We start from the raw sequence: 26,496 nt of genomic DNA, 5'->3' as shown, positions 1-26,496 counted from the left end.
AGGATGCTGAACACCCATTCTCGATGATTCATACTCTCAATGATTCAGCTTCTTCGCCCCCATCATCATATTTCTGAATGGTCCATAAAGCCCATGAATACTACTTCATTATTCAGCTGTTACTCTATTTAGTTTTGCAACTTATAATATTTTTTATAAATAGACAGTAGACAATAGGTGCAGAAGTAGACCGTTCGGCCCTTCGAGCCTGCACCGCCATTTTGAGATCATGGCTGATCAACTACTATCAATACCCGGTTCCTGCCTTGTCCCCATATCCCTTGATTCCCCTATCCATAAGATACCTATCTAGCTCCTTCTTGAAAGCATCCAGAGAATTGGCCTCCACTACCTTCCAAGGCAGTGTATTCCAGACCCCCACAACTCTCTGGGAGAAGAAGTTTTTCCTTAACTCTGTCCTAAATGACCTACCCTTTATTCTTAAACCATGCCCCCTAGTACTGGACTCTCCCAGCATCTGGAACATATTTCCTGCCTCTATCTTGTCCAATCCCTTAATAATCTTATATGTTGCAATCAGATCCCCTCTCAATCTCCTTAATTCCAGCGTGTACAAGCCCAGTCTCTCTAACCTCTCTGTGTAAGACAGTCCGGACATCCCAGGAATTAACCTTGTGAATCTACACTGCACTTCCTCTACAGCCAGGATGTCCTTCCTTAACCCTGGAGACCAAAACTATACACAATACTCCAGGTGTGGTCTCACCAGGGCCCTGTACAAATGCAAGAGGATTTCCTTGCTCTTGTACTCAATTCCCTTTGTAATAAAGGCCAACATTTCATTAGCCTTCTTCACTGCCTGCTGCACTTGCTCATTCACCTTCAGTGACTGATGAACAAGGACTCCAAGATCTCTTTGTATTTCTCTTACCTAACTCTACACCGTTCAGATAATAATCTACCTTCCTGTTCTTACTCCCAAAGTGGATAACCTCACACTTAATCACATTAAACATCATCTGCCAAGTATCTGCTCACTCACTAAGCCTATCCAAGTCACCCTGAATTCTCCTAACATCCTCATCTCATATCACACTGCCGCCCAGTTTAGTATCATCAGCAAACTTGCTGATGTTATTCTCAATGCCTTCATCTAAATTGTTGATGTAAATCGTAAACAGCTGTGGTCCCAATACCGAGCCCTGTGGCACCCCACTAGTCACCACCTGCCATTCCGAGAAACACCCATTCACCGCTACCCTTTGCTTTCTATCTGCCAACCAGTTTTCTATCCATGTCAATATCTCCCCCCCAATGCCATGAGCTCTGATTTTACCCACCAATCTCCTATGTGGGACCTTATCAAATGCCTTCTGAAAATTGAGGTACACTACATCCACTGGATCTCCCTTGTCTAACTTCATGGTTACATCCTCAAAAAACTCCAATAGATTAGTCAAGCATGATTTGCCCTTGGTAAATCCATGCTGGCTCGGCCCAATCCAATCACTGCTATCTAGATATGCCACTATTTCATCTTTAATAATGGACCCTAGCATCTTCCCCACTACTGATGTTAGGCTGACAGGTCAATAGTTCTCTGTTTTCTCCCTCCCTCCTTTCTTAAAAAGTGGTATAACATTAGCCATTCTCCAATCCTCAGGAACTGATCCTGAATTTAAGGAACATTGGAAAATAATTACCAGCGCATCCGCAATATCCAGAGCCACCTCCTTTAGTACCCTAGGATGCAGACCATCTGGACCTGGGGATTTGCCAGCCTTCAGTCCCATCGGTCTACTCATCACTGTTTCCTTCCTAATGTCAATCTGTTTCATTTCCTCTGTTACCCTATGTCCTTGGCCCATCCATACATCTGGGAGATTGCTTGTGTCTTCCTTAGTGAAAACAGATCTAAAGTACTCATTAAATTCTTCTGCCATTTCTCTGTTTCCCATAACAATTTCACCCAATTCATTCTTCAAGGGCCCAGCATTGTTCTTAACTATCTTCTTTCTCTTCATATACCTAAAAAAGCTTTTGCTATCCTCCTTTATATTCCTGGCTAGCTTGCATTCGTATCTCATTTTTTCTCCCCGTATTGCCTTTTTAGTTAAGTTCTGTTGTTCCTTAAAAATTTCCCAATCATCTGTCCTCCCACTCACCTTAGCTCTGTCATACTTCCTTTTTTTTTAGTGCTATGCAATCTCTGACTTCCTTTGTCAACCACTGTGGCCCCTTTCCCCCCTTTGAATCCTTCCTTCTTCATGGGATGAACTGATTTTGCACCTAGTGCATTATTCCCAACAATACCTGCCATTGCTGTTCCAGTCTTTTCTGCTAGGATATCCGTCCAGTTAACTTTGGCCAGCTCCTCCCTCATGGCTCCATAGTCTCCTTTGTTCAACTGCAACACTGACACCTCCGATCTGCCCTTATCCTTCTCAAATTGCAGATAAAAACATATTATGGTCACTACCTCCTAATGGCTCCTTTACTTCAAGATCGCTTATTAAATCCTGTTCATTACACAACACTAAATCCAGAATAGCCTTGTCCCTGGTCGGCTCTCATACAAGCTGTTCCAAGAATGCATCCCGTAGGCACTCTACAAACTCCTTATCCTGGGGTCCAACACCAACCTGATTCTCCCAGTTCACCTGCATGTTGAAATCCCCCATAACTACTGCAACATTACCTTTGCCACATGCCAATGTTAACTCCCTATTCAACTTGCACCCAATAACCATGCTACTGTTTGGTGGCCTGTAGACAACACCCATTAGGGTCCTTTTGCCCTTACTGTTCCTCAGTTCTATCCACACAGATTCTACTTCTCCTGATCCTATGTCCCCCCTTGCAAAGGACTGAATCTCATTCCTCACCAACAGGGCCACCCCACCCCCTCTGCCCACATTTCTGTCCCTACGATAGCACGTATACCCTAGTACATTCATTTCCCAGGTCTGATCTCCCTGCAGCCATGTCTCTGTTATCCCAACAACATCATAGTTACCCATTCACACCTGAGCTTCAAGCTCATCTGCCTTATTGCTGGCATTTCGTGCATTCAGATATAGAATTTTTAGCCCATTTCTCTTCTCTCCGTTTAAATCACTGCCTATTGTGCTTAACCCAGCTCCCCGAACTCCCATCGGGCTATACGCCCCTAGAATTTTGTTGTCCTTCCTAGATTTACTTATTCTTTCTGCACATTTAACTCCATGTTCCGTCAGATCATCCCTCTGTAAGTGTCCTCCTTATCACTTGTTCCGCCTCACCTTTCTCTACTACACACTTAATATTCCGGTACCGTGTAGTCCCCACCTGTCCTTTATTCTTCATCTCACTATCCTCTCTCACATTCTGGATCCCCGCCCCCTGCAAATTTAGTTTAAACGCCCCCCCCACCCCCCGGAGCAGCATTAGCAAACTTCCCTGCAAGAATGTTAGTACCGCTTCAGTTCAGGTGTAAACCGTCCCGTCGGAACAGATCCCACCTTCCCAGGAACAAAGCCCAATTATCTACAAACCTGAAGCCCTCCCTCCTGCACCATCCTCTCAGCCACGTATTAATCTGTATAATCCTTCTGTTCCTTCCCTCACTCGCACGTGGCACAGGTAGCAATCCTGAGATTGTTACCCTGGAGGTCCTGCCCTTCAGCTTTGCACCTAACTTTGCACCTAAACATACGAGAAGATCTGCAGATGCTGGAAATCCAAAGCAACACACACAAAATGCTGGAGGAACTCAGCAGGTCAGGCAGCATCAATGGAAATGAATAAGCAGTCAATGTTTTGGGTTGAGACCCTTCATCAGGTCCTGTATAGGTAGCATAATGGCAATAACTCTGGAGTTTCCCATTAGGTAATTGTTACATCCATCTTTTGGCAATAGCTGCACCAGAGCTGCCCTTCATCCTGGCTGCAGACTAAATCTTATGTACAAATCACTACTATATTTCTCTCCCTTTTGGCTTCCAGCAACCTTTACAGCTTCAAGAAAAAGGAAATAAAACCAAGAACTGCAACCTTTGAACATCTACACAAACACACACATAACACTACAAATTTCCTTTTAATATTAACGATGCTCTAAGTTCAATCGTTTTTTGTAAATGGAGCAGGTTGCACAATGCTCGCCACTTACAATGTTGAATAACTACATCAAAGTGCAGTCGTTTCTGTACTAAACCGTTTAAAAGTAAGTGCACATACTCAGGAAAGAAGGAAACTGTTTTTTAAAAAAATCTGCATCTAAAAGAACATAAAACAGTACAGCATCTGAACTGGCTATTTGGCCCTTAATGCTGTGCCGAACTAATAAAAATTGTAATTAAAGCTCACAGTAAATTGTTCCTTTCTGCCTCCACAATGTCCATACCCCTCCATTCACTGGCGTTCATGAGCCGAAGAGCCTTTCAATGCCTCTACTGTATTTGCTTTCCCTGACAACACACTTCAGGCACATATCACTCTGTGCAAGATACTTGTCCCACAGGTTTCCTTTGAACTTACCCTCCTCTCACTTAATACCCTCTAGTCTTAGACATTTCAACCCTGGCTGTCGACTATACCTACTGTATGTCCTCATAATCTTATGAACTTCTATCAGGTTTTTGTTCAGCCTCCACTGCTCCAAAGAAAACAGCCCAAATTTGTGCAACTTCTCCTTATAATACATGCTCTCTAAATCAGGCAGCTCTGTGGTAAACCTCTTCAGCAGCCTTCCTAAACCCTCCACATCTTTCCTGTAATGGGGTGACCAGAATTGAATGCAATGCTCCAGATGTGGCTTAAGTAGTTTTATAAAGCTGCAAAAACTGATGAAAGAGGAAATATTAAAAGCTTCTGCATTCAAAAACTTAACCTTTTCTCATCCATTTTCTGAGTCTTGCTGTGTGATTTGAGCATTGTGTGCTCACAATTGATACTCAATGGAGAGGTACAGCAGTTTGGACCTACTACTGGAGCATTGATATTTGCACTAACCATACCCTTATCTATTTCATTCCTCTCACATTCCTATCAATTCCAACCAAATTCCACCACACTGTGACACACCAGGAGCAATTTATGCTTGTTAATTAACTTATCAACACACACGTTTTTCGGATGTGGGAAGAAAACCACCCAGTCCCAGGAAGAATGTGAAAGAGACAGCACTGGTCAGGATTGAGCTAGGTCAATGGAGGTCACTGCTCTTACTGACTGCACCTCTGTGCCATTCATACTCACACTGACTCAAAAGCACACCAAGGTAAGATCTTTATAAGGGTTCATTTATTAACACATACAATGATTTTTAAATGGAAGTTGTCTGTTATGTATAAGATTTCCTCGCACCAGTTTCTGTCTCTCATGAATTGTGAGTAAGTAGACAAAGCACCAGTGACTAACAGAGGCAATTAGGGTATCTTGCATTTCTAAAACTGGGACAGAGGGGATTTTCAGTCAACACGCACAGCATTTCGAGGCAGCGTCACAAATAACTGTTTTTTTCTTTTCCACTAAAGAGATTGAGCTGGGAAAAAGATTTCAGCCCATTGTCCTATGTAAGGCGTGTGTATTTGGAAGGAAACTCAAGGGTCTTATGCACAAAGCTGTTACTCTCCAGCAGTACCACAAACTTTGTTAACACCACCCTCTTTGTGATGTTCATGAACAAGTTCTGGATCTTGTGCTTAATTACAGCAGAGTATTTCAACTGTTTGAGGAATACTGAAAGAACCTTGTGCCAAATTTGTCTATTTTCGTTTTTAAAAGCATGACAACATCAGTGCATATCTCCCTGAAGGTGAATTTGGTTAACTAAATATCCAAACACAGTGCTATACTTTTGACCGAAAGGTGGAGCAGCTTCACCTCAGAGCTGGAAGGTTATGGGATGAAGTCCTGCTCCAGAGACCGGAGAAAATCACTACAGTAAGGTGGTATTACATTGTCAGAAAAGTTTGCATGGAATCACTAAGTATGGATTTTAGAGATGCTGTTATGTCTTGCTGATCAAGGATGAACTTCTAGCCACCGGTCTTTTGAATGAAATGTCCTTTATCTCTAATAGATTTACAACATTTAATTGCTGATGTCTTGGCTAATACTTTTTTCTTTAGTCAACTGATTATTTGGTCTTAGCACATTGCTATTGAGAAATTATTGTACACAAATTAATTTTATTTAGGGTCAGTATGTGGTATTGCTTTAGAATCAATATTATACTGTATTACTATCATAATTGTGACGACACTTTAAAAATGAAATGGAAAATACTGGAAACACTCAGATCAGGCAACATATTGAAGAAAAAAAATTGGTGCTTCAGGTTATCAGACTTTGATGAAGGGTCATTGATCTGATAAGTTAGCCCAGTTTGTCTCTCCAAAAATATGGGCTGCACTGTGAAATATTTCCAGTATTTTAGTTTAGACTTCCAATATCTGTAGCACATTGCATCTGGACTCTTGAAAGTGCTTCATTGTCTATAAAGTGCATTTGACATTCATCGAAGGTGATATCTAAATACAAATCATTTTTTAATCAGCTAAATGAAAATGTTACCTTACAACATTTTTTCTGAAATGGAACTTCAGAATGGCATGGAGAAGAAATTTGTCCTCTGTAGTAATTTCTTTGTCTTTTTTTTTGTAATTTATTTTTTTATTGAAGTTCATCATCAAACAAACATTTCCATAAGATGGATTTCAGACATTGTACATATATATCACAAATTTCCACATACTATTTATCTGAGGTATGGACTTATAGAAAAGAGTGGAGAGAAAAAACAAGCAAAAGGAAAGAACTATGTACAAGTAGGGAGTGATCTTTTTTTTACAACATATTCATTGATTTGTGAGAATAAAATCAGGCCAATGAGGCGTTATGTAGTTAAACCATTTTTCCCAGTATGAATCAAATTGTTCCAGCTTATGGAACAGATGCTGTTATCTTTGTTTTTCAATGAGCAGAATACCCCAATCATACAATTCATTAATCTCTGGAAAACTGTTTAACAGTACTTTGACAGAAAGCCACATGATTGGAAAGTATAAGGACAATGGTTGGTACAGAAAATATTAAAGGAAAATTTAACAGGTAAGCAGAAAATTTGAAGTGGGCTGATAAAGAAGTTTTAGAGCATATCGAAAGTAACAATTCACACACAAAACCAAATCATTCAGTAGGTTGCATTATTAATATGGATTTTTTAATTGTAATTTTAGTTAACATTTCCAGAACCTTAAGGATTTTATTTGAAGTTCCACAAACTTGCCATTGAACTGAAAAATGTTAGTTCCTCAAGGTTGCAATGAGCATTGAAGAAAATTTCATATCATTGCCTGCTTTCCAGAGAGGGACAGACAGATGAACAGACATACAGACAGAGAGAAAAATAAAGGGGGAGGGGGAGAGGGAGGGGGAGAGGGAGAGATATTCCAGTTTTCAAAAGTGGAAAGGCAAACAAATGAAGATTAATTTTCACCTGAGATATGCAGTTGATAGAAGATTCCATCTGGGAGATTTCAGAAGCCTGTAAGTCAAGTAGTCTGAGCACCTTCTCAGCCAGTGTATTGATCTGATACACCACACCTGCAAGAGATTGGGTGGCATAGGCCTTGGTCTCCTGAAGAGCTTTAGCCTTGTCTTGAGACTGGAAGAGAAATAAATTCATTTAGGGCTTCGCCTATAAACATGCTTCGGACTGATTTTATGATGTTCACTCCAGAGGTTGAGACATGTTATTGTACTGTGCTGCACCATTTTTATTTTAAAATGTTTCTAAAGAAATAATGGAAAATTGTGATTGATTTATTTATTTGTGACAATGTTAAAATTAACCAATCATATTCAGATTTTATTATTACAATGTGTACCTGAGATTTGAAATACAACTAGTATGACAAGACAGAAAATACAGCAACATTTTCCTCTTAATTAGTTCATTTGTGCAGACAGTGTGGAAAGTTACTTTTTCCACATTTGAAAATGCAATTATAGCTCCATTCTACTGCACACCATAAACTATTCTGTTCCTAACTTTGTTTTAATTGCAACAGTTTCCCATGATATGCAGACTGTGCTCAAAACACAAGTAGGAAGCCATGTTGACTGAGCTCTACACTTTTACCTAACCCCAAGATCTGAGGAATGTCTAACATGGTTGACAATGTGGTTTAAGTGAGATAAAGTATCTTGCTTAATTTTCCACATCTTGGTAGGGAATTCATTGTAACATTTTCTTACAAATAGTAGAGTGAAGAAAAATGTGAGATGACTTGATAGATGATGAGAGGCGTGGATAGAGTGGATAGTCAGAGACATTTTTCCAGGATTGAAGTGGCTACTACAAAGGTGCATAATTTTAAGGTGATTGGAGGGAAGTATGGGGGGGGATATCAGATGAAGGTATTTTTTTCCCACATAGAGTGGTTGGTGTGTTGAACATGTTGCTAAGGGTGGTGGTAGAAGCAGATACATTAAGGACATTTAAGAGACTCATATAGGCACATGGATGAATGAAAGAAAAATGAAGGGCTATGGGGGAGGGAAGGGTTTGATTGATCTTAGAGTAAGTTAAAAGGTCAACACAACATTGTGGGCCAAAGCGCCTGTTCTGTGCCATACTGTTCTATGTTCTTAAAGAAATACAACTATCCCTTTTTCAGTTAGACAATCACAACAAGACAGGTCAGAACCAGACAAGTTCCCATGTTAAAATCCTATTTTTGCAACTACATATCCTTGATTCAAGCTGGCTTTTAATTCCTTATTTTTGGTTACATCAAATTCTATATCTTATCCCTTGTCTTTACTGCTTTATTAACCAGCTCAATAGTGCCTCCTTCTAATCCTCTCAATGGACCTAGCCCTTTTCCCATTTGAGCAATTCCCTTCTCCTGCAGATCCAGCTGTCACCAGTCTAAGTCTGTTCCTGAAAAGAGGAAAGAGATGATAATGCATCTCTACTTCAAGATGCTTTTTGTTTACAATTTGTTCAAGGGATAGTGGTTTCATAAGCTGAGTTGGCATTTAATTGCCCCTCCCTAATTGCCTTTTAGAAGGTGGTCATGAGCTGCCTTCTTGAGTTACTGCAGTTCTTGAGGTATACCCACAATATTGTTAGGGAAGAAGTTCCAGGATTTTTGTTGTTCTTTGTCAGGGACCTCACCTTCGACCTTACTGCCATGGGTGACCCTACCAGGAACATAGCTCCAGACGGTACCGCTCTCGGGATCGCAGAACCACACAAGCTTCTCCACCACAACAAGGTGACAATCCATGGAGAAGAAGAAATTTTGAACCAACAATGGTGAAGGAACTGAGATAAATTTCCAAGTCAGGCTGCTGTGTGTCTGGGAAGGGTGGTGGCATTCCCCATGCTTTTACTGCCCTCCTCCTTGCTGGTAGAGGTTGTGAGTTTCGAAGGTGCTTCGAAGGAGTCTTGATGAGTTGCTTCAGTGCATCCTGTAGCTGGTACTGCTACTGTGCATCAGTAGTGGAGTGAGTGATTGTGGATGGAGGCTTATCAAGCAGGCTGCTGACTTCTGTGTGGTGTTGAACTTCTTAAGAGTTGTTGAAGCTGCATTCATTCAGGGAAGTGGAGAGTACTGTGGCACACGCCTCACTTGAACTTTGTGGATGGTGGAGAGGCTTTGAGGAATTAGGAGGTGGGTTATTCACCACAGAATTCCCAGCCTCTGAACTGCTCTAGTAACATTGTGTATAATTTTATTCTTTTACGTTTTTATTTAAAAATACAGCACGGTAACAGGCCCCTCTGACGCAATGAGCCTGTGCTGTCCAATTAAACCATGTGACTATTTAACCGACTAACCTGTATGTTTTTGGACTGTGGGAGGAAACCTACGCAGTCACGGGGAGAATGCACAAACTCCTTAAGATTGTGGTGGGAATTGAACCCAGGTTGCTAACACTGTTATAGTGTTATGTTACCAGCTATGCTATCATGCTACCCAAATTAGTGTCCAGTGGCTGGTTTGGTCCACGATATGGATAGTAGGGAATTCGGTGATGGTAATGCCTTTGAAGTCAGGGGATAATAGCTGAGACAGATCTCTCTCTCTCTCTCTCTCTGAGGCAGAGAGGTTATGGGGAGCAAATAGAATAGGGGGATACATTTTAATTTAGTGCTGAAACATCAGTGTTTTCACATTTAGCTATAATTGGCCAAATGGCCTCCTCTACAATAATAGAATCTCTGGTTCCTTAAACTGAAATAAAATTACTTTCATCACAACTTTTTGTACATCTATAGAGTACTTAAATTCATAGTCTGTCAGTTCTCATTATAATTCAAGTCATTCCGTGAGGGCCATTCAGGTTGGACAATAGGCTGGTGGGGGAAGGAGGTGGGAAAGTGGCTGGTTGTGGTGGTTATATAAGGAAGAGGGTGAGTTATCCAGGCTTGTTTTGTGTAACTACCAAAACATTTGGCAGCAGTGCATCTCGACAATGTTTGTTTATCCAATCCCTCAATCAGGAAAAGAGGCTCCATTGGTGCAGCTCATGGAGCTGATGCCATTGTGACCTGGGTTCAATGCTGACCTCTGCTGCTGTCTGTGTGTAATTTGCAGATCTTTCTGTCATGGTCTGGACTTCCTTGGGCTGTTCCAGTTTCCTCACATATCCCATAGATATGCTAGTTAGTTGACTACTGTAACTTGCCCGTGTGTGTGGAATCTAGGGGGGAGTTGATGAGAATGGAGAAGAAAGTGTAATAGAGTAAGATCAGCTCAAAATGGTCAGCTCAAACTTAGTGGGCCAAAGGGCCTGCTTTTGTGAGGCAATTGAAAACATTTTGAGAAGTAGGAGAAGATGAGGACTGTGTGTCCAAAACTAACTGAACTGCTCCAAAACAATTCTTTTATTCCCCATGACTTATCTGTTCACTTTAAGAAATTATTGACTACCTTAAATTACCACTATTAGGTATGTAGGAAAGGTATATTACATTGATTTAGAATGCTGAAATTAGTTTTGTTATTACACTTCTTGCTTCAGCTTAACACATTTAAATATATCCCTGGTGCACAATGCAAAAATTAACAATTAACACACTGTGAATGGAGCAAATCCAGTAAACCAATTCTTAATTTTTTTATTCCGTTTACAATTGTAAATAGCGGCTGTTATAATGGCTCATACAATTAAAGCATTTCTCCAATTTTTGGCAATATGATGACAGGTTATATAATGTAACAAAGGAAAGAGTTCATTAAAATATAACAAGATAACAGAATCCTTTTAGCTGTTCAGTGTTCCAACCCTATTTTAAGTTCCTGCAGCAACAATGCAATTTTCAGAGATGTATTTAATTTTGTAATCCGTTTTCATATTCAAATGAAACAATTAGAATAGGATTATTTTCTGCTAAGCAATATGTCAAAGTGTGTAAAGTGCATAATTTATTATTGATAATGACATAGTTAAGGCAAGTTGTTCTGGTATAAAATACAAGCCACCACAAGGCAATTTCTCCCTACAAAAATGAACTTCTATAGGAACAATATTAAAAAAAGGTGTTCAGTAATTCTCATAATGTATATTAAAACCAACTGGAAACTAAAGAAAGATGCATATTGCAGAACTGGCGAGTTGTGATGTGCAAACCAAGCCATTACTTAAACCTCATTTTTGTGGTTTCACTCAAGCTTAGCTGTTTTGTAATGCACCACACATTTCAATAGTTCATCATTTTATTCACATATAACTTTGGAATGAAGTATACCACTGAAAAACCAATAACTAAGCTGCAAATTCCTGCCCAATAGGTCCTTTGGATTGAGCTGCATGAATCTCTTTTGAGAAGTGTAATTAATGCGGACAACCAAACTTTAATACAGCACGTTCCCACTGGAGCTGATAGTCAGAGAATCCTTTACGATGGCAGTGAAGGAAGAGGTGCTGACCTTGGAGATGATTGGTTGTGCATGTCAGTGCTCTGACACGGTCATAGCGGTTCTGGAAGATGATTGTGGGTGAGCAGCTAGTTCAAGGATACTTGGAGGAAGGAGTAACAGGGAGATAAATTAGGATGTCTGGGGATATCAGCAGTGACAAGCAGAGATGTAGGCAATCAATAACTATGAAAACCTAAGGAAGGCACATATCTGGTAAAGGATAAACATCTTGGATTCCAGGTAGTTATGTAGGCAGGGTCAGGCTCTTTCAAGCATATCAATAGAGGTCTCAAACATCTGGATTGGATCAATTTGACTCAAAGCATCATTGCTCATGGCCTTGCCTTTCAATGGGCTCATACATGTTGCCCAGTTTTGTGCAGTGATATTCAGACAAGCTTATCATGTCACTGTAACCTATGTGTGTCGTACACAGGGTACTAAATATCATGTTGGGTTGAACTTCTAAATTCCACCACAGAATAGAGTTCCCAAAAATATGGCACTATATAAAGGAAATGGCAAGATCAAGTTTTCAATTGAATGTGAAACTTGATACCAGTTCGAAAGCCTAAAAATTACAACTTTGCTATTGATAACTCCATTTCTTTTTCCCTTGCTGGGTTTGGTTTGCAAGCAGGATTCTTGGTCCTTGTTAAAAATATATCACAATAGGAAACCAAAAAAGATGCAAAATTAGAATATTTTATTTGTAAGGATTTGAGCTGCCTGGGTACAGATTAAATCTGCTATATAATTAACAAATGATAGTCATATTAATACGAACAAGCCAGCCATTCTAAACTCTAACAAACATCTACATATAACTTTAAATCACATTAATATCAAGATGATCCTTTCATGATTCAGTCCCCAGTTGTTTGACAACTAAATAATTTATATGATTTTGATACATCAAAGCAATCATCTCATTTGGTCTCCTCAAAATTGGAGAAAGTCAACACAGACATGGTGACTGTGTTCAGAGTATCTTCATTTGAACTCAACATCTTCAGACAGTCATTTCCATCTGTGATGGAAGTAGACAAAGATGCAAAGATGTGCAATGCCTTCAGCAACCCTGCAAATGAAGCACACTACAACCACCTAATTATGACCAGGTGATTCATCACAGTCCAGAATCGACTTCCTCTTTGTATCAAAGGCAGTCACGGTTAGATTCACAAATGTTATGGCATGTTTTTCTCTGACAACAACCTCCTCTGGGCTTCCTGTCACCTGTAGGAAAACCTGAAGGTGGACAGGGGAATCTAGAAATTGAATGCTAAGCTGCTGACACCAGAGAACATCAAGGAACTAAAAAGGGACTATGAAGATTGGGAAAGCATGAAACCCCAGTTTGACTCCCTGATGCACTGGTGGAAAGCAACCAGGAAGAGCATCAAGTGGTTCTTCACCCTGAAAGGTGTTCAGAAAGTAAGACAGAGTTAGAGAGAATTCTGCTAACTCTAGGCATACTTGTAGCAGCTTTTCCCTCTTCAATCAAGTGGTGTGGATGTAAGGGAGTTGTTCCGAGACGTAAAGAGACGCCATACCACATTATGTGTCTCAAATTCTTACAAGATCATATTCCAGTAGGTTTCAGTGAGATCTCATAACAAAATCTATTGAATATTGAAAGGCCTAGGTAGAATAGATGTGGAGAGGATACTTCCTATAGTGGGTGAATCTAGGACTAGAAGGCACACCCTCAGAATACAGGGACATCCATTTAGAACAGAGATGAAGAAGTATTTCTTTAGCTAGGGGGTAGTGAATTTGTGGAGTTCATTGCTTCTGATGGCGCAGGCCAAGTCATTGGGTATTAAAGTGGGTATTAATAGGTTCTTGATTAGTAAGGGTGTCAAAGGTTATGGGGAGAAAACAGGAGAATGGGCTTGAGGGAGATAATAAATCAGCCATGATGGAATGGCTTATGATCCAGAGTCTGTTCTGTAAACCAGGATGAGACATGCTCATAGCTCTTCCTCCAAAAGATTCACAGTTGAAGCAAAGGTATACCCAGCATTATTCTCACCCTGATGAACCCCCCCCCCCCCCGTTGTGCGGCTGCATCAGGCTTATTTGGAACCAAAGTATGTGGGTGCTGGACATTGCCGCATTACCTATGGAAAAGTTCTTCTGGACACATATTTTTGTCCACAAGTCCACCAGGCAATAAACAACATGAAGCATACTCTAGGTATTGCAGAACAAAGACTCAACAGATTTTGTGGGGTGGTTCCCTGTGTAAACTGTCCAAACCATCTGGCTGAAAGCCTCATCACCAGATCTGACCAACAAGCACTAAAACCTTACTTGGCTGGTCATGAGAGAAACCCTCCTTGTCAAATCCTTCCTGTACAGTGGAATCTCACTCCCAACACACGCTGTCTTCAGGACAGCAGTGATGGGGAGGAGCCAACTGCCCACCTCTTTACAGAATGTTGACTTCCTCAGAGGATCTCAAGAAAGGTGCAAGAGTCCTGGTCACTGTTCATTTGCATAAGAGACTGCAAAAAAGACTCAGTCTGCATAAAAGACTTCCTGATTTATGACTGTTCCCAGTGACACAGAGATGGATGACAAGTGCTGCTGGAAGATCATCAATACGATAAAAGATGCCCTTTGGTCTACCCAAAAATTATAGGTCTTCTAGACCTACAATGTCTGTCAAGGAATGTTCCCAACAGGGGCATTCCAGCAAGACTAAGTGCTGAGGGATCCACTGAAGATGGTTTCAGCCAATGCAAAGGGTCCATGTGGAAGGACCAGACTGTAGCCTCTTTCCACTATTTGACATTGCAGAGTAACATGGAAAAGCCCCTCAAAGAAATAGAAGATGTCTCACCCAGGAGGCTATATAAGTGGCAATGGTGCTATGTACCAGAAAGCAAGGTATACAAACACTATTGCGTATAGAACCAGCGACACACTGAGCATATAGACCAAATGACATTAAGAATGTAAAGAACTTTGCAGTGTGTTCTTCTTCGGTATATATACTTCATATTGAAAATAAATTTTCTTTTTCAAATCCTGTTTTCATTTGAGATTTCAGTGTTTTATTATGTAATAAGTTAATGATGCTGTTTGAATTATACCACCCCTGAACACACCTTTTGTTATTTTGTCGGCTCTATTACCACATTTTTTGGCCTTGCACTATCACTCTTTCTAACATTTGATTTCTCCTGCAATCTATCCTGTCGCAGACCATCCTTTATGTCCCCTCCTTTCTCAGCACCTCTGTCTTCAATTTTAATTAGTTCTAATGAAAGTTCATTGATCCAAAACATTAATCATGCTTCACTTACACATTTGATCTGGTGAGTATTTTCATCATTTCTTTTTACTATTTCGTATTTTGATCACATTAAAGTTAGCACCCAATGATATAGGATAACAAAAATTTTACTTTATGATTACTTTTGGATGTACCTTAAGGGTTTTGGGCTGCTGACCATGAAAAATCACTGTGAAGTTTCCCTTTCATGCACCATTTTTTTTTAAATCACCAAAATTTGTTATTTCAATTCATAATTCAAGTCAAATAAAATGGTGCCCACAATGTAAGATGAAAAGCCTTCCATCTTGTCCAGGACTTCCTGGGCATGCTTTGGAAGGCAAATGCTGCATAGCAGGAGAGGTTTTAGAGAAGCTATAAATTTCCATGAAGGATTTCAATTTTTGAGACAGATATTCTCCAGACTTATTGATGTCAAGATAAAGGAAGGCATTGTTGCTGGTCCACCAATCAAACAGGTCATCAATGACAAGCAATTCAAAGAACTTCTAGTGCGACCAGAGAAAATCGCATGGAAAACATTCAAGGATGTTGAAAATTTTCTTGGCAACTATAGAGCACCAAACCATGCGCAGCTGGATGACAACATGCTTCAAGCATACAAAACCATAAAGTGCAACATGTTACTAAAGATTCATTATTTGCATTCCCATTTAGACATCTTCCCTGCAAATACTGGTGCCGTCAGTGACGAGCATAGTGAAAGGTTTCACCAGGACGTTGCAGTCATGGAGAAACGGTATCAGGGCAACTGGAATTCATCAGTGCCGGCTGATTATTGTTGGACACTTAAGCGAGAAGCCTCAGACACCGAGTACAAATCAAAATCATCAACAAAACCTTTTTAACTTAGAAGAACTATTGCAAAGCATCAGCACTGTTATACAATTAAACATATTCTATTCAATAAAAGTTAATTTTTGTTCCACCAAATTCCTACATGATACAAGTAGTCTGATTTTTTTTTGTGTTCAACTTCAAGTGGTCTATCATAAACAAAAAAAAATCCTTAGAAAGCAACAGTTTTGGAAAAAAACTGTTTTCCAGTGTAATAAATCAACAAAAAGAAAAATCTTATCCATTACATGAAAATTATTTTTCCAAAACTGCAGCACATCCAGAATGTATGAGGAATTAAATGTCATGAATAAATTCTGCTTTTTAACTTCATTGGTTCTAAAATACCACCCATTTGATTGACTTGTACCAGAAACATCAGCATTTGCATTTCTACCACTTTCATCCTAAAGTGGGACGTCCAAAAGTTAATGAAATAATGAGGAAGGCAGCTTATAACTTCTGCTCTCATGCTGATTTTCAAGGTCTCAGCAAAAGTTCATCTCTTGTCACGTCTAAGTCTGTTTAAAAAAATTATGTAGGCAGTATTTCAAAATTAATGCAAGATTTTGAAGAACTCTGTTTCCCAGCTTAGCTCTACATTGTTATACACATGAATTCAAATTTTTCTGGCAACCTCAGTTTCCTGACAGTATTGTTAGAAGTGAGGAAGTTATGTGTTTGGCCACAATTTCAATAATTTATGCCCCATTGGGTTCTTAAAAATATTTCTATGGGAGAAGATGCCATTAAAATATGAATATTGAAAGAGCAATTCCAGTACTAGTCTTAAATGACTTATACAGTAATGCAATCTAACTATTATATGTAGTATCATTACTTCAAATCTGACAGCAGTAATCGTTTAGTACTTAATGATTTACTTTGTCCTAATCCACAAACTTTTAAAACTCTAGGCACTTCTGTCAACTGCTATAATCCAATAAGCATTGAATAAATTGCCATGTGCATTCATTAGCCGCAGGTATTGAAATGCAGAGCACACAACTTCACGGAAACTAGGAGTGTGTTCTACTGCCAGCCTTGCACCCACAGCACTCCAGTGCAAAGGAGGGCAGATTAGTACGCAAGTCTATGAGTACTGTTTAAAATTCTCATAGCAGAGCTTGACAAATACACTTCTAATTCTATGAGTGAGTAAATAATTTCTGATGCTGTTAAATAAATAAATGAAAAGATAACTGTCAATTTTTCATTCGGATTTTATCTTTCAAATATCTGCCTGAAATATTACTTTGCATTTTGTCAGTTTAGAGTACGTGAGAACAGAATTTCAAACATTGAACCAGTAGTGATAAAAAGTGTTGTAATGAGTAGAGTAGTAATATTTTGCAGAGAACTGCATAGTGGTCAGGCTATATCACAAAGTTGACACAGAAGTGTAAGCTATCATTATGAGTGAGCAGTTGAACAATGTTATTGAGAATGTATTGCAGCTATAGTTAAGACAGTCATTGTTGCAAGTACATTAAATGAATTCACATACCTCTACATAGTTACTTTCACAATGTTCTGCTACTTGCTGGAGTTTTGTGTAGTTTTCCACCAAAACTTGTTTATCTGCTGGGATGTCTTGAAGTAACTTCTGAATTTCTGCCATTTTGCAGTCAGACTGTTTCATTTCCTTCTTTCTGTGAATGCTTAGGTTTTAATGTTGAGGTTTTCCCCTGTCTCTGTCTATTTATTGAGCTCTTTCAATCAGAAGCATTCTGGGCATTCTTTGCACCAGAAAAAAAATTGCAGCGCCTTATATAAAAGCATTGTTTATTTAGAAAGGTAATGTCAGAAATTTTCTTCTGTGCAGTTTCAATTGAATCAAAACGTTATTGAAGAAAATTGTACAAACTATGTAAGATTTACATTTAAGAGGTAAAGATGTTCTTTTTAAACGAAACTGAACTTTGTTAAAGTTTATTTTTCATAAGTTAAGTAGAAGATAACTTTATTTCTCCCCCGCAATGTCAAATGAATGTATTTACCCAATTAAACATGAATAAAACAAGCTACATAGATCATATTCAATCAACATTTGGTGGGTCCTCCCAATTAAGTGTGGACACTCTCAATGAGATTCAGTTTCCATAATTCATTCTTATTAGAAAACAATATACAGTAAAATTTCTGTGTAAATTAGATCAAAACTTTTGTATTTGCCAATTATGCTTGCCCTTTAAGTGATTGACAAAAGAAGATAGGAAATAGACATAACATTCAACAACAACATACATAGCTTCTCATGACTGAAATAATAAGTGAAAAAGAGAAATTATTCTGGAGACAGAGGAGACTGCAGATACTAAAGTCTGGAGCTAAAAAACAAAATGTTGCCAGCATCTGTGGAGACAAAAGGATAGCTGACATTTCAGGTCAAGATTGCACCAAAATGATTAGTTAGAACCAGATAATAATTCTCCTTGGGTCTAATGGACATGGGCTAAAAATTCTGCCTCCAATTTTCCGAACATTTAACACAAGGACAATGTGGACAGTTCAGTCTGGAGATGTGACGTCTGCCATGTTAGACAGAACATACAGTATTGAAACAACCCAGTAAGTCCATACCAACATTGAATGCTAAGGCTATTAGATGGATACCATCAGGAATTTCTTTATCTGCAGTTAAATGTTCTTTCCCTAAACAATATCCCCAGACACTAGATATTGAGTAGAGATACCATTTTCCACAAATTTAAATGTTAGTACTGTATATTCAATTCTTGCACATTTTGATTTACAGTAAAACTCCAATAACTGGATACCCATGAGTACCAGATCAGCAGATTTTCTGGACTATTGCATGTTACTCTTATTATACACAATCATACTTTTATTTCTCTTTGTTTTTACATGTTATGTAGTATAATGTATTTTCTACTGAACCCAGTGAGTTTAAAGGAAGCTGGAAATATACAAGTACTCTGGACCCCAGCATTAGCTGCAAAGCTCCCCACATTCAGGACTCCTAGCATCCTGACCCATAATTCAACTCCAGTCATATTCTCAGCCCACAGTCCTATCCCCAGCCCAGGTTGCATTCTGGATGCCAACTCTGGCTATGCTCTAAGCTTGTTCTATGGGTCCCTGGGCCCACATTTTGGACAATGAACTAATCTGATTACAAAGAACATAAAACAAAGAACAGAACCACTCTGAATGGGCCATTTGGCCCACGATGTTCAACGTTACAAAGAAAGCATGGCAGGGCCTCTAATTCCTTAGAAGCTTGCAAAGATTTGGCATGACATCTAAAATTTTGACACACATCTGTATGGAACATTGTCGCAGGAAAGCAGCATCCATCATCAAGGACCCCACCATCCAGGCCTTGCTCTCTTCACACTGATGGAGACTCTGGAACTGCACTACCAAGTTCAGAGACAATTATTACCCACCAACCATCAGGCTCTTGAACCAACGGGGATAACTTCACTCACCCTATCACTGAACTGTTCCCACAACCTATGGACTCATCTTCAAGGACTCTCCATCCCATATACTTGATATTTGTTGCTTATTTATTTATTATTAATATTATTTTTACTTTCATATTTGCATAGTTTGTTGTCATTTGCACGTTGGTTGTTTTTCCATCCTGTTAGGTGTGGTCTTTCATTAATTCCATTGTGTTTCTTGGATTTACTCAGTATGCTTGCAAGAAAACAAATCTCAGGGTAGTATATGGTGACATTATCTGTGCTTTGATAACAAATTTACTTTGATCTTTCAACTTTGATGTTGTGTGACCTTTCATTGCCACAGACAGCTGTGGAGGCTAAGTCAATGGGTATATTTAAAACAGAGGCTGATTTGTTGTTGATTAGTAAGGGGGTCAAAGGTTACAGGGGTGCTTTGTTACCTCCTCGAAAAACACAATCATGCTCATGAGGCACAACCTGCCACTCAGAAAGCCATGTTGACTATCTCTAATAAGACTATGCTTCTCCAAATGCTCATAAATCCTGTCTCTCAGAACCCTTTCATTAGTTTACCCACCATTGATGCAAGACTCAGTGCTAGTCTATAATCAGAATCAGAATCAGAATCAGACTTTAATCGCCAAGTACCTGTGCACATACAAGGAATTTACTTCCGGCAGAGCAGATTATCCTAGGATTATCCCTATTCATAAACAATGGAACAACACTTCCCATCCACCAATCACATGGACAACTCCTGTGGTCAGGAAGGACGCAAAAATCATTGTCAACACCCCAGCAGTCTCTTCCCTCACTTTCCATCATAATCTGGGGTATATTCTGTCCGGCCCCAGGGACTTATCTGTTATTGCTGAACTTTATCTGTTGTTGTGGCACATCGGGTGGCAACCTTGCCATTTCTTTCGTACTTTTGTCTGTTTTTTATTAACTCGAGTTGCTAGCTCCATGCTCAATGCAGCACAGATGGAAAGCATGCAAGGAGCTGGATTCAAACCTGGGACCACTCGCCTCAAAATCTGATGTGGATGCCAGTACACCACCAGCTGGGATCTTATCTATCCTAATATTTACCAAAACTCCAACATTGCTTCTTTCTTACTCACCACAGGCTCCAGGACATTAGTCTGTTCCATGCTGACCTCACATTTGTTAAGGTCTCTCTCACTGGTGAACTCTGAGGCAAAGTATTCATTAATGACCTCTACTACTTTCTCCACCTCCAGGCATATGTTTCCCCTTTATCCCTAAGCAGTTCTACCCTCGGTCTAGTCATCCTCCTGGTCTTCACTTGGCATTTTTGCTAATCCTACTCACTGAGGAGTTCTCATGTCCTTTTCAAGCCCATTCCTGTTCTGATATGTTGGCCCACGGCCTCCTCTTTTGTCACAAAGAGGTCACTCTCCGGTTGGAGGAGCAATACCTTGTATTCTGTTTAGGTAGCTTCCAAGATGATGGCATGAACATTGATTTCCCCTTCCAGTATTTTTTTTTGTTCCTCTTCTATTCTCCACTCCAGCCTCCCATTGTTTCCCCTCACTTGCCTATCACTTCCCCATGGTGCCCCTCCTTCTTCCCTTTCTCCCATAACTCATTCCCCTCTCCTATTAGAGTCCTCCTTCTCCAGCCCTTTACCTTTCCTACCCACCTGGATTCACCTATCTTCTAGCAGGTCTTCCTTCCCCACCCCCTCCATTTTATTCTGGCATCTTCCCTCTTCCTTTCCAGTCCTGAAGAAGGGTCTTGGCCCAAAACATTGACTATTTGCTATTTTCCATAGAGGCTGCCTGACCTGTTGAGTTCCTTGAGCATTTTTTGTGTGTAGCTCATCTAAGTCCTTTGTAGGCTCATTCTTAGCTAACCTTATAATTCTCAAGAGCCCTGACTGATTTTTATTTTTGAAACCTTAGGTATGCTTTTATCCTCTTGACTAAATATCCATGATCTCTTGTTCGCCATGGTTCCTTTCCTTGTTTCAGTGGGATGAACCTATCCGTAACCCATGCAAGTGCTTCCTAAACAACCTCCACATTTCTGTTTTGTATTTCTCTGAGAACATTTGATCCCATGTTATAATCTCAAGTTCCTGTCTAATACCAACAAAATTAACCTTCCCAAAAATAAATACTCTACCATATTGTCTGCTCCTATCCTTGGTCAAGGCTATAGTAAAGGTACAAAATGCTTGCACATCAAGAGATCTGTCAGCTGACCAGGTTCATCATGGTCTCCCCTTGAGTTGGCTTCTCAACATACTGTGCCAGGCATCCTTCCTGGATATTCTGCTGCATCTAAACTTTTGTACTAAGGAGGCACCAATCAATATTATGGAAGTTGAAGTCACCCATGACAATAAACATGTTATTTTTTCACCTTCCCAAAATCTGCTTCCCAATCTGTTCTTCAGCATCTTGGTTGTTACAAAATAGCCCCATTAGACTGTTTGCTCCCTTTCTATATCAAGGATGGTCAACTAAATTCAAGTGCTTCAGAGACTACAAAATGCCAACTCCGAACAAGAAACAATCCATCCTGATGCATTTCAAATCAAAGTTGATGACTTCAGCCAGACTTCAACCTGCCCAATTACCATAACCTGTAGCATTAGAGGTCCCAACATACTAGACCACTGTTATGCTAAGATAAGGAATGCCTACTGTTCCATGCTCAGACCGCATTTCGGTAAATCTGATCACTTGGCTGTCCTCCTCCTACCTATAATCAGGTAGAGGCCAAAGAGAAAAGCTCCAGAAGTTAGGACAAGAAAGGGGTGGTCGCTGGAGTCAGAGGAGCAGCTGTGAATCAGTGGACAGAGCCGTGTTCGAGGACTCATCTATGGATCTGAATGAATACACCACTGTTGTCACGGACTTTATAAAACCAGTTTTAGACAAGTGTGTCCCCACAAAGTCATTCAGAGTCTTTCCCAACCAGAAGACCTGAATGAAAAAAAAAAGAATTTCCCTGACAATAAATGCACCTTTCAAACCTTTGAACCAGGAGATCCACAGCTTGCTGAGGGCCAGATCAGAGTCATTCAAGTCTGGTGACCAAGTAAGAAACAAGAGGTCCAGGTACAATCTCCAGAAAGCCATCTCACGGGCAAAATGGCAAGCCTTGAATCAACAAAGAATGCTCAACAGCTGTGGCAGGGCTTGATTGCCATTACGCCTTATAAAATAAAACCAAGTGGCATAGGTGACAACAGGATTTCACTTCCAGATGAGCTCAATGCCTTTAATGCTCACTTTGACTGTCAAAAATGGAGGAACCATCACAATCTCCCACAACCCCCTGATGACCATGTGATTTCAGTCTCTGAGGTCGATGTGAGAGCATCCTACATGAGGGTGAATCCACGGAAAGCATCTGGTCCCAGATGACATACCTGACCAAGTAATAAAGACCTGTGCTGATCAACTGGCTGGAGTGTTCACTGACATCTTTAACCTCTCTCTTCAGCAATCTGAGTTACCCAACTGCTTCAAGCTTGCTTCAGTTATAATGGTGCCTAAGAAGAACGTGGTAACCTGCCTCAATGACTATCATCTAGTAGCACTTATGCCCACAGTGATAAAGTGTTTTGAGAGGTTGGTGATGAAACTTATCAACTCTTCCTGAGATGTGACTTGGATCTGCTCCAAATTGTCTACCGGTGCAACAGGTCGACAGCAGATGCCATCTCTTTGGCTCTTTACTCAACCCTGGAACATCTGGACAGCAAAGATACATCCATCAGGATGGTCTTCATTGACTACAGCTCAGCATTCAATGCTATTATCCCCTCAAAACTAATCAATAAACATCAAGACCTGGGCATCAATACCTTGCTATGCAATTGGATCCTCGATTTCCTCACTTGCAGACTCCAGTCAGTTCAGTTTGGCAAGAACATCTCCTTCATAATCTCCATCAGGGCAGGTGCACCACAGAACTGTGTACTTAAGCCCCCTGCTCTACTTGCTTTACACTTATGACTGTGAGGCTAAGCACAGCTCCAGTGCCATATTCAAGTTTGCTGACGACACCACTGTCATCGGCCAAATCAAATGTGATGATGTGTTTTGGTTATTATTCTATGATAGATATATTGAAGATGCCTGCAAGCTAACAAATTTCAGGGTTATGTATGTTGACATACATGTACTTTGACAATAAATTTTCTTTGAACTTCAACTTTGAACTGTTGCTGACTTCCACCTGCACTGACACAATAGATGATCCCTCCATGATGTCCCCCCTTTCAGCAGTTGTGATACTCTTACTGATGAACAGTGCCACCCCCCCCACCCACTTTTACCTCCCTCCATGTCCCTTTTGAAACATCTAAAGCCAGAACATCAAACAGCCACTTCTGCCCTTGTGACAGCCGAATCTTGGTAATGGCCACAGCGTCACAGTTTTTGATCATTAAGAATTCCAAACAGGATTATTGAAGCTTTACTGTATACTGTTTTCTGATTTCAACTTAAGGTTGACTTACAAAGAGGATTTCTTGTTTTTAAAACATTTACTTTTTATTATGAGCATAAAGTAAAGTGTTAACCATTAAAAAGTCATCCTCTGTTTAGTTATCCAGAGATAGTACCATTTTGGCAAATTAGCCGAAGCCAAACTTTGGCTCCGATAGGAAGGAAGAATATTCCCATTATAACTTCACCAGGAAATAAATATGTCCTCAAGCAATCCACTTGGAAATTAGTGGTTTCATTCCCACTTTGAAACATCATGGAAGATTGTCAATATTTAAAAAAAATACGATTTATGGATGCATGGTGTTGTTAACCCAAAATCATGGATTCAGTTATAGTTTCAAGCCAAAATTCTAACTAGATGAATCTTAAAATGTCAGCGACAATAACCTCAGGCAATTCAATACTCTCAACACCTCCACTTCTCTGCACTGTCGTCTCAGGTTCCCACAGCCACATCCTGTCAGATTTTCAAATGAGCTTTGTAGACTTTGCAGAGTTTGGTTGTGTTATACCAATAAATGGTGTACAGTGAGGTCCCAATCACAACCACAGAGTAAAGTCACAGAGGAGAACATTGCCGTGGGAGTCTATTCGGCCTATCAAACCTGTTCCTATTCTGCTAAGGAGCAATTCCGGTTGCCCCAATTCCAACACTTTTCCCATACATCTACCTTACATTTCCTTCAGTTATTTATCCAATAGTGCATTCATTTTCATCACAGTCAATTAAGTTTAAATCCTAACTGCTCATTTTTTGAAGAACTTTTACCTCAGGTTGTCTCTGGTTCTTTTGCTATCCTCCCTAAATCAGTTCCCTTTAGCTAATATTAGGATAAAAATCTGTTTGTTTTGACTAGCCACATCGTGTTATGGCGCATACCTGTCAAATCTCATCTCACTTTTTCATTCTCATCCTTGGTGCCATTCAGGTCAATTTCTGATTTACTTCTTCCTACTTCCTTTCTAATGAACCTAAATCAGGAGCCACTTATCCCCCTCTAGCATTCAATAAGATCCTGGCTGAGATTTTAACCTCAGCATTTTTGTGAACTAACCTCATCTCCCTTGATCCCTTAGTATCAAAAACACTATTAGTTTTTATCTTGAATATCCTCAGTAACTGAACCTCCACAGGCTTTTCTGGTTAGAGAATTCTAAAGATTCACTACCCTCTGGGTGAAGACATTTCTTCTCACTTTAGTTCTGAATGGTTAACTTCTTATTTTGGGACTCTGATACCCCAGCCAAGAAAAACATCATCCTTGCATAAATCCTGTGAAGTCCAGTAAGAATTCTGTATATTTCAATAAGAATAACTCTTTTTCTTCTAAGCTCAAGAGAATTGAGGCCGATGTACTTAATCCAGGGGTCGGCAACCCGCGGCTCCGGAGCCGCATGCGCCTCTTTCATCTCAGTGCTGCGGCTCCCTGTGGCTTTGGAAAATAAATGATGAGTATTTAATTAAAATGTATTTTATGTTAATTTGTTAGTTTTTGAAATGTAATTCTAAATTTGAAGATTATGGTGATCTTGTACAATCTAAATAAAACGTGTTTTTAGTCGCTATTGATATACGTCACAACTGCCAATGCCTGACACCCGCCAGTGCTCGATTTCTTTAATTTTTCGATCCAAGGTGGGCTAACTATGGAGAATTCTAAAAAAAGAAAAGTGACTGAAGAAAACAGAACGTTTAATGATACGTGGGCAGATTCATTTGCTTTTACTGCTGACGAGACTGATTTACTGGTATGCTTAAAATGTAATGAGAAACAAGCAAACAACAAAAAGTCAAATGTCGCAAGACATTTCCAGAATAAACACGCAGCCTTTGCTCAAAAATATCCGGATGGAGATGAGAGAAAAAATGGTTTGCTGCTGGCGGACAATTTAAGTTCAGCGTTTTTCATAAATACAAGAAGGACTCAAATAGACATTGAGTATTTTACTTAAAAGTAACCTTCAACCCAACATCTTTTTTTCAGAGTTCAAAATGTTTTTGTTGCATGCAGAAATGTAATTTCGTTTTCTCTGCAGGAGTTCATCGATTTCATAAATGCAACACATTATAGTTTGTTTATACATAGCATAAAGGCAAAAAAAAAACGTTGTATGCAGTGCTATTTCATTTTAAATGTCAAACGGGTTTTGTGGCTCCCAGTGTTTTCTTTTCTGTGGGAAACGGGTCCAAATGGCTCTTTCAGTGGTAAAGGTTGCCGACCCCTGACTTAATCTCTCCTTACAGAACAAATTGCCATCTCAAGAACCTGTCAAGTGAATCTTCATTGCTCTCCCTTTATTGTAACAAGACTTCCTTATGAAGGGAGACCAGACCCGTGCATGGTATTCTGAGTCAAGTCTCGGCTGGACCCAGCATTATGCAATAAGGCACCTTTATTCTTGTACTTACCTTGTTACAATAAAAGCCATTATATAATTTGCCTTTCTAATTCATTGCTGAACCTGATAAACAGACACCTCTGAACACCAACAGATTTCAATTAATTTAGTATCATCAGCAAACTTGAATACGCTACCAC

The 26,496-nt window shown here is 39.8% G+C and overlaps 1 protein-coding gene across 1 annotated transcript in view; it reads right to left on the bottom strand.

Annotated features, from left to right (window-relative positions):
• The window catches only part of LOC132384922 (abl interactor 1-like), a 54,159-nt gene extending 36,452 nt beyond the window's left edge, over positions 1-17,707 (bottom strand). Inside the window, exons 1-2 of the mRNA XM_059956561.1 lie at positions 17,534-17,707; positions 7,445-7,612 (exon numbers count right to left, since the gene is read on the bottom strand). Of these exons, the coding sequence (XP_059812544.1) occupies positions 7,445-7,612; positions 17,534-17,668 (303 nt within the window). The 5' untranslated portion in view covers positions 17,669-17,707. The remainder of the gene's footprint in view (positions 1-7,444; positions 7,613-17,533) is intronic.
• Between the last annotated feature and the right edge of the window lie 8,789 nt (positions 17,708-26,496).

The sequence above is a fragment of the Hypanus sabinus genome, chromosome X1 (assembly GCF_030144855.1).
Source record: "Hypanus sabinus isolate sHypSab1 chromosome X1, sHypSab1.hap1, whole genome shotgun sequence".
NCBI lineage: Eukaryota > Metazoa > Chordata > Chondrichthyes > Myliobatiformes > Dasyatidae > Hypanus > Hypanus sabinus.
Note: the sequence above shows the minus strand (reverse complement) of the source record. Positions and strands in the feature narration are given on the sequence as shown.